The 16,513-nt window shown below is 37.5% G+C and overlaps 3 protein-coding genes across 7 annotated transcripts in view; 2 read left to right on the top strand and 1 right to left on the bottom strand.

The window, feature by feature from the left end:
- Positions 1–5,259, top strand: part of LOC121727491 (protein draper) — a 28,252-nt gene extending 22,993 nt beyond the window's left edge. Inside the window, exons 15-22 of one of the 3 annotated variants that reach the window (XM_042115374.1) lie at positions 51–227; positions 728–895; positions 1,275–1,436; positions 2,041–2,211; positions 2,617–2,745; positions 3,313–3,489; positions 3,914–4,121; positions 4,374–5,258. In XM_042115374.1, coding sequence (XP_041971308.1) covers positions 51–227; positions 728–895; positions 1,275–1,436; positions 2,041–2,211; positions 2,617–2,745; positions 3,313–3,489; positions 3,914–4,116 — 1,187 coding nt within the window. In that variant the 3' untranslated portion in view covers positions 4,117–4,121; positions 4,374–5,258. Of the gene's footprint in view, positions 1–50; positions 228–727; positions 896–1,274; positions 1,437–2,040; positions 2,212–2,616; positions 2,746–3,312; positions 3,490–3,913 lie in introns of all 3 variants that reach the window. The other 2 variants (XM_042115373.1, XM_042115375.1) reach the window with 2 other exon arrangements.
- LOC121727119 (serine protease HtrA-like) lies at positions 4,613–10,973 on the top strand (the record flags this gene model as incomplete). Its single annotated transcript, XM_042114799.1, has 2 exons — positions 4,613–4,631; positions 9,694–10,973. Coding segments are annotated over 2 exons (1,299 nt in total), but the record flags the coding sequence as incomplete, so codon positions are not given.
- Positions 10,974–14,516: 3,543 nt separating this feature from the next.
- LOC121727496 (acetylcholine receptor subunit alpha-like) overlaps positions 14,517–16,513 on the bottom strand; it is a 49,976-nt gene continuing 47,979 nt past the window's right edge. For all 3 annotated transcript variants that reach the window (XM_042115382.1, XM_042115381.1, XM_042115383.1), the window contains exon 10: positions 14,517–15,261. In XM_042115382.1, coding sequence (XP_041971316.1) covers positions 15,067–15,261 — 195 coding nt within the window. In that variant the 3' untranslated portion in view covers positions 14,517–15,066. The remainder of the gene's footprint in view (positions 15,262–16,513) is intronic.

Here is a 16,513-nt window from a genome sequence, read left to right as displayed (position 1 = left end):
AGTTATTCTATTCTTACACTCACGTGTTCAATAATGAATGCAATTTGCAGGTGAATGTCAGTGTCTGCCCGGCTGGCACGGGGCGGACTGCGGGGTGGCGTGCGCGCGCGGCTGGTGGGGCGCGGGCTGCAGCCAGCCGTGCCGCTGCGCGCGCGACGCCGCCTGCCGTCCCAGCGACGGCTTCTGCCGCTGCCCGCCTGGATACACAGGCGGTTATTGCACGCAGTGTAAGTACCATCGTAGAAATTTATTTCTAAGCAGATAGTCGACCTACGTTTTAATCAGGCTATACCGATTCGGTGTTTATCGTAATCTGTCGGCTGAGTTTGACATAGCACGATCAAATGACGTAGTATCGGCATCTGCCTATAAATAAGTTTCTCTGATAGTTAATAATACTAACTATCAGAGAAATTGATTATACTATTATATATAATATTATAGTATATATTATATTATAGTATATATTATATTTAAAATGTTCTTTTTTCATGGGCTTGACTTTAGTGGAAGTATTGTGTGTTGATATTGTGTTTTATTTAGAATAAGTAAGAATTTAATTGCTTTAGAGTTTAGTCGCTTAAAGAACGCTTGAGATTGAAATTAAATCTGAATGAAGTAACTACCTTTTAAAAGTATGTATCATCCTACAAGCTGTTATTGTGGTTCAAATCACACCAAAGTTACTATGTAACATAACATTAATATTCTTAAATATTTCGTTTAGTCTGTCCGGAGGGCTACTACGGCGATCACTGTATGGAGGCGTGCAACTGTTCGTCCGAAGGCAACTGGGTGTGCGACCCCATCAAGGGCTGCATCTGTCATCGCGGCTTCATCGGCGAGAACTGCGATATACACGCCAGCGACGCTGTCGTCATAGATCCAGCTCAAAGTAAGTGTTTTATAAGAATCGTAGTTGATGCAGAAAAAAAAGGAATCAAGTCAACTCAAACTAATAGCACAAGTCAGTCAACTCAAGCTTAGCACAACTCGAGTTAACTCAAACTTAGCACAAGTCCAGTCAACTCAAACTTAGCACAAGTCGAGTCAACTCAAACTTAGCACAAGTTGAGTCAACTCAAACTTAGCACAAGCTCACTCAACTCAAACTTAGCACAAGTCCAGTCAACACAAACTTAGCACAAGTCGAGTCAACTTAAACTTAGCACGAGTCAAGTCAACTCAAACTTAGAACAACTCGAGTCAACTCAAAGTGACCACAACGCAAGTGAACTCGACTTGACACATCTCTCATACTCTGTCTCTTCCAGGCGGCGGTTCCAACGCTGGTCTGGCGGCGGCGCTGGTTGTGGTACTGGGCGCGATGGCGGCGGCGGGTGCGCTGCTGCTGCTGTACTACCGCCGGCGCGTGCGCAGCCTCAAGCGGGAGATCGCGCATGTGCACTACACCGCCGACCCCGCCTCCCAACCAGGTACGCACCATCGAGGAAATTGATTCCTAGGCAGTTGACGCACCTACCGGTCCGTCGACCGACGGACCGGTCGAGTTATGTCAATTCAATATTAATCGTCACCACTCACCAGTCGTCTGGGTTTGACATAAAGTGAAAGTGACTGTGAAGTGAAGTGAGTGAAATTTACTTTGGTCAGACTAACGTGAGGTCAGACTTGGTCCGCCACCTGCCTATGAATCAACTTCTCTTATAGTACACAAATCCTCCTACTTATAAACTGTTTCATGATTATATAAGCTATACAAGGTTATATCTTAAAAGAAAGGAAGTGTTGTTAAAAAGGAGAAAGCATTCTATAGCGTTGGATAAGTTATATAATGTTTTCTATCTTTTTGTCTCGTCTTTGTGTAAATGTTTTTATTGATACGGCGGAAATGTCTATCTTGCAATGTGCATTAAGAAGATAAATTTAATGCAAAGTCAATAGCATAACGCACATGCCTCGTCGCATCTCGTCAATCACTTGGCCACTTACATAAAATAGTTAACATTCTGAATTAGTGTGTAAGTAAAAAATATTTAAATAGGTCTAGAAAGTCCACAACTTTACCACATTATACAGATCAACACTTCGACAATCCGGTGTACGCTTTCCAAGGGTCGACTCGCAGCGACGATTCGACGACGCTCCTCAACAACTCGACGATATTCAATAACCTCGGCAACGGCAGCACCAAGCTGAGTAACGCCGCGCTAGAGAAGTTGAGGATAACCGCCTCCACATCGCAAGAAAGTAAGTTCAGTTATTTGTTGTATTCTAAACGAGGATACGAGCCACACAAGTAATAATATGTCAAAATATTTTACTAAACTCGCAATTTGTATTTGATATTACCATTTCAGCACCTTTATAATTTATTAACTATTTTTTGACTAAACTAGTAAAATGAAGTGCCCATTTTTAATTTAACGCATTTTTACAAAAAAAAAAAATGATGTAGGCCCACAGACGGCCACAAATTGTATAAATGAAAAAAATTAACGCTTTTAAAGTACGGCCCATTAGGAATCGTTTTAATCAACCTTGTTACATAATAAAGAAAAATGACTTGCATAACGCAAGTTCAAAATATTTGAGTTTGATAATAAAGCTAAGTTGTTGAATATTACAATAAAAAGTTGTCTCATTTCGCTTTAGGCTACGACCCACTGTCGTCGCTCAAGAACAAGGACGCGGACCTCACCAACCCCAACCTGTACCACTGCATAGAAGACGACAACAAACTAGACCACGTCTACGACGAAATTAAACACAAGGAGGGATACGGTAAGATATTTTGTTTATTATTGATTGGTTATTGTAGAGTATTGTTTTGTTATTGTAGAGTATTATTAGTATTGTTATTGTAGAGTAGCTAGCAATGGAATACGATGCTAGAATGCTGTATTGTAATTCGAGTAGATGAATGTTTTAACCCATCAATCCCCAAGCGGCATAACATTTGAAAATCTATTGTGTCTGCGAACATAATAATATATTATAGTATCTGGTGCCCTCTAATATCAACTATATTGGCCCATTTTTTAAATTAAGAGATTTTAAATACTTTAAAAAGAATTTTGCATTTCTTGTCAAACCTCGCCTTTACAAAGATTTCTATTTACATTTAGGGCGAGACCGCACTAGGCGACGCGGCAGCGTGACACTTTACGACGCTCCATAGAACCATAGAGTAATAAATATACTGATAGAACTGACGACATACGATATCATATTTAAGAATACTTGGCTGCGACGTGTCGCTCCGCTGCAGCATAGTCTCGCGTTGTGCGGTCTCATCTTTAGATCGAAATTGATTAAAGAGGATTTACTTAAATTCAACCTGTATAACAGAGATGGAGTACGATCACTTGAACTATACGCCGCCGGCTAACAAGTGGAAGGCGCACTACCAGCGCATGAACAACGGCGTCCCGGTCGCGCCGCGCACTGACCCCGCCCCCACCCCGCCCATACCACCTCTGCCGAAGATCGTGCCTGATAAGCAAGAATACTCCAATGGCCCCGCAGGTTTGACTTTTTTTACTTTCTGATATGTTAGTTATTACCTCTTGATTTTAAATGAGAGTGATGTTATGAGATGATTTGTAGTAGTTGGTGTAATTGTAGTGCTAAAGCGAAGCATTGCTCCGTTATCTTGAAGCGCGTCGCCGTTCAAACGTTTTTACATTTTGTTTCGAATTCATGCGTTGCGACGTTAGGTAAAATTTTGAAAGACGGACAAGAATTAGTATAGTGGCAGGGTGAATAACGCGTTGCACTGTCACCGTCTTATATTGTTTTGACGTTTGTTCTTAAATTTTGACGACGTTGTAGACGTGGCAGACGTTTCGTTTGCAAAGATATAATGCAAGGTTCGTTTTAATTTTATTTTTTCTCTAAAACGCTATTGACGATGTCTTTCATAATACTATAACTCAATTAACCTTCACAGGCTCGACAAGTATCGACCTCAGCAACGGCTCATTGAACTCGCACAGTCTCAGCAATGGGCCCAGCGAGCCGGGGCTGAGTACGTCGAGTTTCGAAGTCCCCGGACTCAGCGGTGGGGAGTACGGCAGCGCGGCCGACAGCGTGTCCCCGCCCCCGCCCCCCGCCAGACTAGATGGCGCTTCGGTCGGCCCGGACCAACACTAAAGTAAAGCACAAAATAGACGATAATTCAGCATTACATGCGATACGTGCTGCCACGCACGCATTTCGTTTATTGTATTGATTGATGTGAATGACATGCAAACTACGTGCTGTACATTGATTGACAAGTTCTTTAATTTTTCGTCATGCAATATGTGCATTACATGCACGCATGATCGTTACGCGATTGGCATGTCATGCAACAATTAAAACTGTCACGTAAATGCATGTCATGCTGAATTACCGTCTAGGGAGTGCTTTACAATAGCTAGTCTCAGTAGATAGCTATAATCCTGACACAAAAAATGATTCGGTTTTGGAATGAAAGGATGATCAGTCCGACACAATATGCAGAATAGAAAGCCGAAGTAAGATGATGGGTACCTAAGATTCAGAGTGTACGTCGTCGTCTCGTCAATGACGTTTATTATGAAACTTAGATACACCATCTTACCTAACAGTCCCCCATGTCTTTTCAAAAGTCTGTAAGTGAATTCTCCTTTTCCTGCACGCGAAAGGCGGGCATAAAAATAATTAATTGATTAATAACTCCATTGATCATAATCAAACACTTCAGGGCCTGTATGTGTCTTTATAAAATTGTGCATTTAAAGTTGTCAAATACAAGGAGGATGAATTCTCTTAATAAAAATGAAACGTAGCGTCCGCCCGCCGAAATTTCTCCCCTAATAGGACACACTAAAGTATATTTTTGTATGCATTTTGTGGGGTATGATGCTTGTATTAGAGTGATCTCCAATAAGTAGACGTTTGGTTTACTCGATGTAAGATTTGTCTAGGCACGTGATGTGGTCGCACAACGACAATAAAATTGCGATATTTTGACGTATTGTTACAACAACTTATACATATCGGCCTGAATATTGAATATCATCGTAAGTAGTTATACACAACATGTAAAAAATTAGTATTTCTATACATTTTCATATAGATCGGTAGTTATTGTAATATAATCTATTATTATTATCTTCACATCTTCACTTTACTAAAGTTAATTGTGTTACGAAAATTCAAAAAGAGGTTAATATTTATAACGTTTTTAAAATATTGACTAGTTTCAAAAAATTCGACTGAGGAGTTATCTCAAAGTGTATATTCGTTTAATATATTTTTCATCATAAATTAAATATTTAAGATTCAAAATTAAAAAGTGAATATTATATTAAACTTAGATTATATTTTTGTGTTGGATCAAAATAAAAAATTAATATACCTCTTGACAGAAATTAAAATTAAAATTTACTACTTTCGGAGCGGACCAATAGCCGGTCCGCTCTGAAAGTAGTAAAACTTAGAAAGCATCCATATTATTTGATAAATCATATGAGCTTATTTCATTCTTACAATTAAGAGTATCAGAGTTAATAAATGTCAAGTGCTCCCCTACAATACTCTCGCAACAGTTTTATATATTCCTGTACTAAGTAGGTTAACACATCTGTAGAATACACTTTCACAAAATATGTAGTAGTCATTGAACGAGTTTTAACCTTAACTATAAGCTTTTACTCGTTGCGATATTCTATGTGGCTGTCATTGCCTGTCTTAATTCTTACCGCTTGTCCTGCGGGCTGCGCATCAAACAAAGACAACAACATGTATTCAGCGTCAGCGTGGTGCATTTATTATTTTGATGGGGGGTTAATTAGACTTTCGCACCAGAAATGTTTTTGATTATTCTGTACACAGACATGGATTAAGATAGATACCGCATGTGTATGTACTTCGCGTGCCATATCGCGTTCCCAAACGACGAGCAATGCTCGTCTTTCGAAAGTTAGTTCTTTAGTCTGCTATCGGAATCGGATGTCAATCGGAAATTTAAAAATGCCTAAATGCCTAATTGTGCCGTATTGAGCTGTAGAAATTCAAATAGCAACGTTAGCCTATATAATAGACACGTTTCTTATCATCGGTACGTCACAGTAAGTAGGAAAAAAGTGACACGCTCGTTTACATACAAATGAAGCGATATATGGTATCTATCATGATCTATGTCTGTGATTCTGTAACTTTAATTTTTAACTAATTGTCTGTGTTCACTTGTTAGCACCTAACCTTGCCTGTGTTTTACGTGTAGTTTTTAAGTGTAATTTAATTAAAATTAATGTGATTTTTATGAAATATGTACAAAATATGTTTGATGTATCTAATGCGGGCACCTGTTACATTCCGTTACACTTTTCTTATGTTTTCAGTATCATTTTATAAATTTTATACAAATTATAATTTGTACTTCCTAAGTGTTGAATGTATTTTATATGAATTTTATTTATTTATACATAATTTATTAACGAGGTGGCACGCTATATTTGATGAAAAATATTTTTAGATAATGAAATGAAATCACTTTGTTCAAAAGTAACAATGTTGTATTGAGGTCGACAATGTGAAATTTATGTTTAGAAACTTTAGAAATAAGTTTAGTAGAATGACGCTATTTACATGAACATCATAAAATAAATCAATCAAAATAATATTTTATGCATTAACTCAAAGTATTTACATCGCTTAATCTTTTTTGACATGAATTAACTATCAAGTATTAGAATTTGCTCAAACGGTGCCAATTTAGTATATTTACAGTATATTTAAAGTTGGCCAAACAGGCAGCTCAAATATATTTTAACTTTTGTTGTAGTAAAATTTATATAAAAAAATATTGTTGCAAATACATTTTGTAAGTGAAGTTCATAAAATAAAACACTTGCATTGTATAATTCAAAAGTTATAAAATATGAAACTTGTCAATGTTAAACAATATAAACTATAATATCAGGTAAGTATCAATAATTGACACTTTCTCAGGTATACTCATAATTATAAATAGGAATATTAACCAAAGTGAAACATTTAACCAAAGTATGCAATTTGACTAGGTACTTATATCAAGCTTAAATACATTTCTGAGTCCAAACCTAACAAGATACCACGTTTACTTAATGGAAGATACTGTAAAAGTTATTGTCTATCAAGTCTGTATAGGCCACGGAAGATCTATAATATTTCAATTTGTATGCAGTATGCTCAAGTTTCATCGAACTTTCTTTAATATTATACCTGTATTCCATTTAAAGATTTAAACCCAACGTCACCAATCATATAAGTAAATAGATATATCAAATACTCAAAATTATACGTACGTACATGTTTAACCACCAAATGTCTATTAAGTTGCATTTTCTTTTGATAAAAACTTGTTCACCTACCGTTATCACCGAACGAAGAAAAATAAGTGTTTAGTAGGTATACTAAACACACACATCGTTCAGAATGTCATTGTATTAACGTGTAGCTAATTTTAAGTTTCATATAAATTATAAATATGTATTAAGATTTAATTGCAGAAACTCAATATGAAAGTAGCTGTTAATTTAGTTTTAACTGTACCAAATTAGAGTTTACATTGTCACTCGTCAGCCGTCTGCCATATACGGAAGCAATTTTTGTGATATAAGTGTAATGGGTAAATAAATAAATCTTGTAATATATCTAGTTTTATTTTAATTGTCGAAGTCAACTCTTAATACCCATAATGTAAAGTAAATAGGTCTGTGTGTTTGTACAAGTGTGCGAGCGCCGGGCGACGCGCGGTAATTCAATAACCAACGTCAGCTGTTGACTTAATGTTGGACCAACATTCTGTTTCGGTCTTCAGGAAAATATATTTTGTGACCCGATTCGGAAAATATGTAACTGAGTTGCTTATATATCTCATATCACGAACCTTTTTCCTATAAAAAGGTTCGTGATATGAGAGTAATACGAAAGCAAAATAAATGGTACTTAACTATAATATCCCCAATCCCCTACCCTTTTCCCTGCCCTACTCTCTCCTATTCTCTTCCCTACCCTCCCCTATTACCTTATTCCCTCTTAAAAGGCCGACCACGCACCTGCAGCTTTTCTGATGCTGCGAGTGTCCATGGGCGACGGAAGTTGCTTTCCATCAGGTGACCCGTTTGCTTGTTTGCCCCCTTATTTCATAAAAAAATAATGTTTAATTATAGATGTATGTAGCTACAAAGCTGTTGTAGAGTCGAGCACTATTTGAAACCTTTTTTTCTTTGATCAGCCATGTTCTTATGCGGCAGTGGGCTCTGAGGTCATAAGGTTTAAAAATCTTCGCCAAATTAAAGAAAAACCGGCCAAATGCGTGTCGTGCCACGCGCAATACTGGGTAGTCCGGAGTACCGCTAGTTTTTGATAAATTTTGTTGTCAATGAATGTATATTTATAACGTGTTACAAACATCATCTCAGTTACTTTCAAAGGATTTTGAACGAAAAGTTTCTTTGTACTTCTACGAATACATTTTTTTTAGTTGATCGACTATTACTTATTAACTTATGAAGTCTACTTAGCCGTGATAGTTTTCCTTTTTAACTGACTTCCAAAAAGGAAGAGGTTATATGTTCGGCTGTGGATATATAGATTTTTTTTATTTACCACATTTCCTACTCCCGTGAATTTTTTCACATTTCCAGAAGCAACCGTTTAGCTGGTAGAAGGGGCGGGGGGGACACTGAACTCTTTGGACGATTTTTTCCATTTTGAAACTTCATATTTCACAAATGGATCTCTTAATCGAAAAGTGATCTATGCATGCGGGGGTGATTTTTTTCGCGTCCACCCTAACGTGTGGGGTGTCGTTGGATAAGGGTGAAGCCAAACGAGCGTAATTGTGAGTTGCGGTCGCAGAATTTCTGCCGCGTACCTAAATATCTTTTCATACAAATCATGACTCACAAAATTACGCTCGTGTGAATCGAACAGGACTTTTGTATGAAACTGAATGCAGCAGAATTCTGCTGAACTGAAATTCTGGGACTCACAACTCACAAATTAGGTACGCTCGTTTGGCTTCACCCTAAAAACATATCCAACGACACCCCACACGGTGGGGTGGACGCGAAAAAAAAAACACGCCCGCGTTGATGTGTAGGGGAGGTACCGTAATTTTTTTTTAAAGATTTTATATACCATTTTGTTGCAATCATTAAGATGTGTATTCATGCAGAATTTCAACTTTGTAGGCCTTAGACTGAGCATAACCGCGGACAGACGGACGGACGGACAGACGGACAGATAGACGGACGGACAGACCGAAACCGGAACCCTAAAAAGCTACTAGATTTCTGCTTTGGGGATATCCTGTAGTTTCTAACCATGGTGTACCTACTTTCGCTAATCGCTTCTTCATTGAATTTGTTCAATTCTTACAAGTAATGATGGTCACCCTATTTTACAATACTATCAAAATAATAGTGACGATTAAAATTGACTGGAGTACATCGTACAACTGTTTTACTTCAGGTCAGTATTCATCTATATAATGTTATTGAGGAATGTAGTGCTACGCCTTAATTATAGTTATGAAGCTACATATTGTGTTTTCCGTCACTTCTTTGGTTCTTCAGGTAGGTAAGATGAGATTTCGATTACTTTTACATTTTAAATTTGCTAACTGTCGCATTTATATAGTACTCAGCCCAACTCATATCAATTGTTTGTAATATAGGTGTCAAAATATGTTCCTTACTTATCATCAGGTTCAAGCGTCCTTCATCGACGATTTTCGCCATGCCGTGCGTCATGTGGAATACGGTTTTGAGAAAATGCTTGGTGACGTCGTCACGGACATGGAAGATACCATACACTGTACTGTGGCAGCCATGGAACATATTTTAATAATGAACGGCATCCTCGACAAGTTATCAGATTACAACAGGAGATGCCCAGACGACTATTCGGAGACCAACGCGAAAGAATCGCAACACGAAACGCGCATGGAATCGACAGATTTTGTTATCAGAGATCCCAATAAGAAGTACATTACCTCGCAGGACTTACACAGTTCCATACAAAATGTCAATCGAACGTTAAACGATATTCTCTCCAGAAGGTTAAAAGAAGACACAAATAACGGCATATCGGATATGTTGCGAAATGAAACGAATCGTTTGTCCGAAGTGAGCACTATGCTGCGGAGAGAGTTACAGAAAGTATTCAATAACGTTCGTGGTGAGCTCGACAAAATTGACTTCGAACAAGAATCACCGGAGGATGTTGTCAGCGATGAAATAAAACTGTTAGAAAAAGCGGAAAAAGATGGCAATTCTACCGAAGTAGATGAAATTCGGCACGTCGTAGATGATGCAATTAATGTTTTGAAATCAGACGAGCACATCAACTCGGAAAGAACAAGAAACAATGAAATAGACAAAATTATAAAAGAATTAGAGAACGCTGAAAATGAAAGCTTAAAAGATTTCAAAGCAAGTAGAGATCGAGAAATTGAAAAACTCAACAACGAGTACGAATCATCCGAAGAAAACATATTTACAGCAACAGGGAAGAAAGATTTAATTAAACACAATAAAGGCTATGAAAATCAGCCTTCCGAAGTAGATGAAATTCGTCACGTAGTAGACGATGCTATTAATGATTTTAAATCGGACAAACACACTGACTCAGAAAGGAGAAGTAACAATGAAATAGACAAAATTGTAAACGAATTAGAGAACCCTGAAAACGGAAGCTTCAAAGATTATAAAGCAAACAGAGATCGTGAAGTTGAAAACCTAAACAACGCGTACCAATCATCGGAAGATAACATTTTTACAAAAGCAGAGAAGAAACACAATAAAGGCTATGAAAATCAACCCACGAGTTACCTTTCACCGCTTTTTATACCGTTCAGCAAAAGCAACGAAAAGGAGACCATCCATGAAGTCATGGACATGATGAAAGATAGCCAAATTGTGAATTTGCTTTTTAATGACGACCAACCTGGAACAGATCTGTTTGCCAATCCAAATTTATTTAAATTTTTTTGAATGAGTTTTTAACAACATTCATATTATTCAGTTTTAGGACAAGTCCAGTCATCGAAGAGGGAGAAGTTTTGATAGAGGATGTCTATGGATAGAGGTCTAACGCTACATCTCTTTTACTCGCGCACGAATTCAACGTTATCTTCTTGTCACAAGTGCACGTAAACGGACGTAGCGGATCCTTATTAAAATTTTTTCTTGTTCAATGGCCGAACTTTAGGAAATAAGCGCTTTTTAGGGCACTATAGGTACTTAATATGAAGAATGAGTGATATAAGATTAAATATCATACACATTTTATGTTTCTTTATGTGTAATTACATAAGAATAAAAATACAATTGTATATTATAACATTTTTATTAACAATATAAATAAGTACATTACAAATTTAATCTCTACAATTGAGCTGCGCTACTCTACCGCGGTCTGCGAGCAGTCAACGTGTCTTACTTCTACCTCCTCCCCAGAACTCTACATCAGACATGCACACATACATTTGTCTATTTATTTTACGTGATTACTACACGGCTACCCGAGTAGGTACGCCGTGACATTTATATTTTCCCATTATTTATTTATGATTACAAAGCCTTTTATAATTTTATTTTAACACGTATCTTTTATCTTAATTTTAAATCTCACCAGTACACATTACTCCAGTAAATCATATCTACATAACTCATTGATCATTATAAATTTGTTCACACCACAGACGTGTACTTAAAAGTAACGTGTCGTTAAATATTTAAATACAGATCTGTGATTATATCGCTTACCGTTGTAAGATGAACTTAACTTTTCGAATCGTGTAAAACACTGGTTAGCAAATATCTGTATCAGCCTAGTCGACAAAATCTCCTAGACTCTCGATTCGTAAAATTGAGCAACCGTCACTTAAGTAAACGTTATATTGTACTTGTTTTCATAAGGAGATGTTCTATTAGTAGTGTTGAACCTATTGATTAGTATTTTCGCTTTAGGTATGCAGTGTTAAGTAGGCATCAAATAATATCAAAAAGTAAGAACAAGATCAGATAAATAGAAAATACAATTAAAACTTAATTATATAGCGTCAAAAACAAAGCACACCTTTTTGTATATTAAATCATTATAGTAAAGGAATTAATTGCAGTAGCCGACGTATTACAGGGAATGCCTACCTCATTACATGAAAAATCTTTACCTCAAGGACCGAGGCAGGCGAGGTCCTAGGGATATAAGTAATTTAAATTATAAAAAAAAGTATTACACATAGAAGGCATTTTAGTTTACTGTGAGTATTAATAATTAAAACAGTTGAGTTTCGACGTTAATATAAATTCGGAGATGTCGCAGTAAATAATTACCTATAACTAGAACCTATATTTCAGTGTTTCTGGCAATTTACATCTTATCAGTAGTAAAATCGTTACAATGTACATGTTCTATTCTACGACAAAATTTATTATAGAAGTTGAAGAAGACTACATAATATTAAGATTTAAAGAAGTATAGTAAGAATATAAGTAGAGATCGTAGTTTTAATCATTAGTTTACAATTAAATATTCGATGACCGCGAGAAAGTTTAAAGAAATACCGTGATGAAATCTAAAAGCGTTGAAATTCAGAGACCATTCGTATTTAACCTATTCTTATGTTGAACACAGGCGATTTTATTTTGGTGGTGTTTCACGTAGTTACTATACACTAGTAAGCTAAATCTACTGAAAACCTTCAACTTACCGCTTCTTGAAAATGACATGGAACTTAAATTATTTTACCTACCTAGTCGAATGTTTGGCGAATCCGCCCTTATGGAAATGAGTATGTTAATGGTTGAATTTTTACCTCATACACCCTCAGTATTTACGTTGTTCGTTTCGCTTTATTAAACTTAACATGATGAATAATAAAAAGGCGACTCTCCTACGTGTAGATGAGATGCATGTTTTATTAATATCTTAATGTCAACGTAACTTATTACAATTAATTTTAAAGATTACTTTTCTTTTTCGGACTTATTACACATTTATCTAAATCTTAATTGTCTTCATTATCATAGTATTATCATTATCGTTCTGAATTATTTTTATACAGCGACAATGGAAAAAAATAGTCCAACATTACTCGTTATTTCTGGAGTAATTCGTTACGAGAAAATAAATGTTATGCAGCGTTTGTTTCAAATTAGTTTCCCTGTCTGTGAACTGCTTATTTTGTTGAGCTTTGTAACACCGAGGACAATGACACTAAGGCCAACTTGTGCCAATCTTGGTTACTGATAAACGATTGTCAATGTATAATGATTTTTGTTCATAAATACAAAGAACGAGATACGATGTTTGATCCACGGTTAACTTAACCCAGACTGGCGCAAGTGGGGCCAAATTACATAATGGGTCTTAATTTAAACTACAGTGACACTACCGTTAATAGGAAAATTGTGCAAGGCTTAAGATGAGACTAGATGTAGTTTATTCTAGGATGTCGTGGAATAGAACACATGCCGGGCCACCGGGCCTCGGGCAGGACGGGTGTGCGTATGTTCCGTAACCCCCGCTACACACCACACGATAAAACTGTGTAGGTTGCAGCAGGAATAATGACATTCCATTTTACAGCCGCATTCGTAACATTATGGAAAGTGATTTGTATGGGAGTTGCGACAACTTTACTATTCGAATTTCGATGTCGTCATGATTATGCAGCTACGTATTCCTCCTCATACACAGTTTGTCACAGAAGATATGAAATGTAAAAGACACGTTTGATTGTACGCTGTTTTTAAGGAGGTCATGTGAGGAATTGATAACCACATCTTCTTTCTTCTTACTAATACTCGATGTAGTATCTACTGTGAACCGTACAGCTTTATCGTTGTCTGTAGCGGGCATAATGCTTGCGATGGTCGTTTGTAATTTGTTCGCGAAAAGGTCAAAGCGAAAATGGTTTAACCCCGTAGACACTCGGGTCCGATTTTCATAATTGAAAAGCGAGATTGCCCGCGTACACCGAGTAAATAAAAGTGTTCGGGCATATATTGAAATAAGAGATTACAACGTGTTTAATAATTAAATCGTTCGCTGGGTACATACCGTGCTGTTTTGGGAACGTTTTTAATATATTGTTGCACAGGATTATAAGGATCTTTAAAAGACACTTACGGCGCAGGCAGCGCAGTCAAGGCGTGAATGTGCTAATAGCTGCCACTTTAAATTATTACAGACGTTAGTTTTCCTTTCAAGTACTTGCCTAACATTGAAAGAACCGTAACGTTAGACATCTCAAAACAACACCTTACAGTGCCTTAGTGTAGGTACTCACATACGGTTTTGCTCGATCGAGCAATCAGGTAGAGTAAAAACCACGGCTCGGGCTTTCGTTCCCACATACAGCATTGCTCGATAGTTTTACTCCAGTTTGAAGGAAATTAGCTACGAATAATAAAAACTAGTGCCAAAAAATTTGTCAAGCCGGCTCGATTCGAGCCTTCAAACTGGCTCGATGCGAGCCTTCGAGCTGTGAGTTTTGCAGTCCACACGGTGGTTTTAGCTCGATTTCGAGTAAAACTATCGAGCAAAACCGTATGTGAGTACATAGCATTACACTATCTGCCTTATTTGTAACATGTGTCAAAAACGTCTTGTTGAACTGTATCATCCACTATAATGTAAATAAGAGCAAGTTTATATAATAGTTTGTCTACCTAATAGTAAAGGGCAGCTCGGCGGATGTCTTACTCGGGTACGTCCCAAGAGGGTTAGACTTAGTCCGAGATTGCCCCAGGCGCGCCATTAAGAACTTTAACTTTGGAGTTATGGTATTTTGTCCTATAAACAATATTAATTCGGGTCTCTTGTGCGTACGACGTGGTAATTTGTATCTAAAAAAATCCTTAAATTAACTGTATTGGCTTATTTGGCAGCGAACATATCAATTTATCAAAGTAATACCTACCTGATCTATTATTTAGATGATCTTCAGACCATTTAATAACACGAGAAAAATGCTAAACATTCTAAACGTTTTCGCTAACAAATTACATGTTGACGTGATCAGTCGTTAACATGTGACATGGTGAGTGGCTGACGTGGTCAGCTGGGAACGTGGTCAGTCTAGTTGGGCGGCGGGCAGCGGACGAGCGTGGAGGTGGCGATCTGGTTGAAGTGTTTGTCGATGGGCACGCGGTCGTCGTACAAGGTGGGCGCCTGCAGGATGATGCCGGCCGTGCCCACCAGCACCGCCAACGTGAAGATCCACAGGAACAGCCGGTCCAGCACCATCGCCACGTACTTCCAGTCTTCTTTTACCTGGATTTAAAATATAAGTAAGTATAAGGGTTAATTCAGACCGCAACGCGACGCGTAGATGCATTTCTGTATGGATTTGACAGATTTTAATTGCGTGAGACGTAATATGCAAATCTGTCAATTCAGTACAAATTTATAAATGCATCTACGCGTCGCGTTGCGGTCTAAATTGACCCTAAATCAGAAACGTAGCTACCGCGGTATCTGCCGTATTAATTATACAGGGCCCTGGACCAGTGGGCTTTTCTGTCCAAGTCTTTACCCAAGGCGCCCTCAAAGAAATGACCAAGTCACGCTACACTTCTAATACAGATTATGCATTGTATAGTTAAAAACTGTAATCCAGTGTAAAAGAACTTCAGAAAACTCGTATCGGTTGTTGAGGCCATACAGAACATACATACTTACCTACCTAGTTACATAGAACATTAGAATCATTACAAATACGGATCAAAACGATAAATCAGGAAGGATATTATGTTCAGTTCCCTTTCTTTATCACAAGTGACCGCCTTTAGGATTTCTATTCTCCCAGAACCCTTATTTAACTTATTGATTACCTAGACAACAATCCATCCCAATCCATCGCATAAAGTTTTATTTTCCTTCGAATAATCCTTATTTGCTCAAGAGTCGAGTGGCGTAGTAAGGTACTAAGATAAATAAAACAATCACAAGCGACCCTAAAAGACGATAGCTACAATATAACCTTTCACATTATAAATGAAACGAAACTTTCTATCTCAATGAAATCGTTCCAGACGATTTTGCTTCAGTTTTCAATCGACCTAGTGACCTTCTCGGTTGATTGGTACATATTTTATAAATGCTCCAGGCTCAAGCTGTTTATACAATTCGTTGGGTCGCTTATCTGCTAGTTTGAGGGCTAGGCATGGGCGTATATAAGGGGGGTGTCCGGACCCCCCCCATTACTATCCATCTTTCTTGTCCAATTTCGACAATAATATATGTACCTCGCCGATTAAAATCGGTGCGGTACATATATAAAAAATATTTCTGATTTCCTAAACACGTTGCCTATTTGCTGCTGCGGAACCCTTCATGGGCGATTCCAACTCTCACTTGGCCACTTTTTTACGTTAGGGGGGACCCCCCCCCCCCCTTATCAAAGCTATATACAGTGTGTAACAAAAATAGGTCATAATACTTAAGGGTGTGTACGTGTTCCTTGTAGAGAGTTTACTGTGAAAGTAGCAGCTATGAAAGACGAAAAATTTTTCACTTTTGTATG

This window comes from Aricia agestis, chromosome 5, assembly GCF_905147365.1.
Source record: "Aricia agestis chromosome 5, ilAriAges1.1, whole genome shotgun sequence".
NCBI lineage: Eukaryota > Metazoa > Arthropoda > Insecta > Lepidoptera > Lycaenidae > Aricia > Aricia agestis.
Note: the sequence above shows the minus strand (reverse complement) of the source record. Positions and strands in the feature narration are given on the sequence as shown.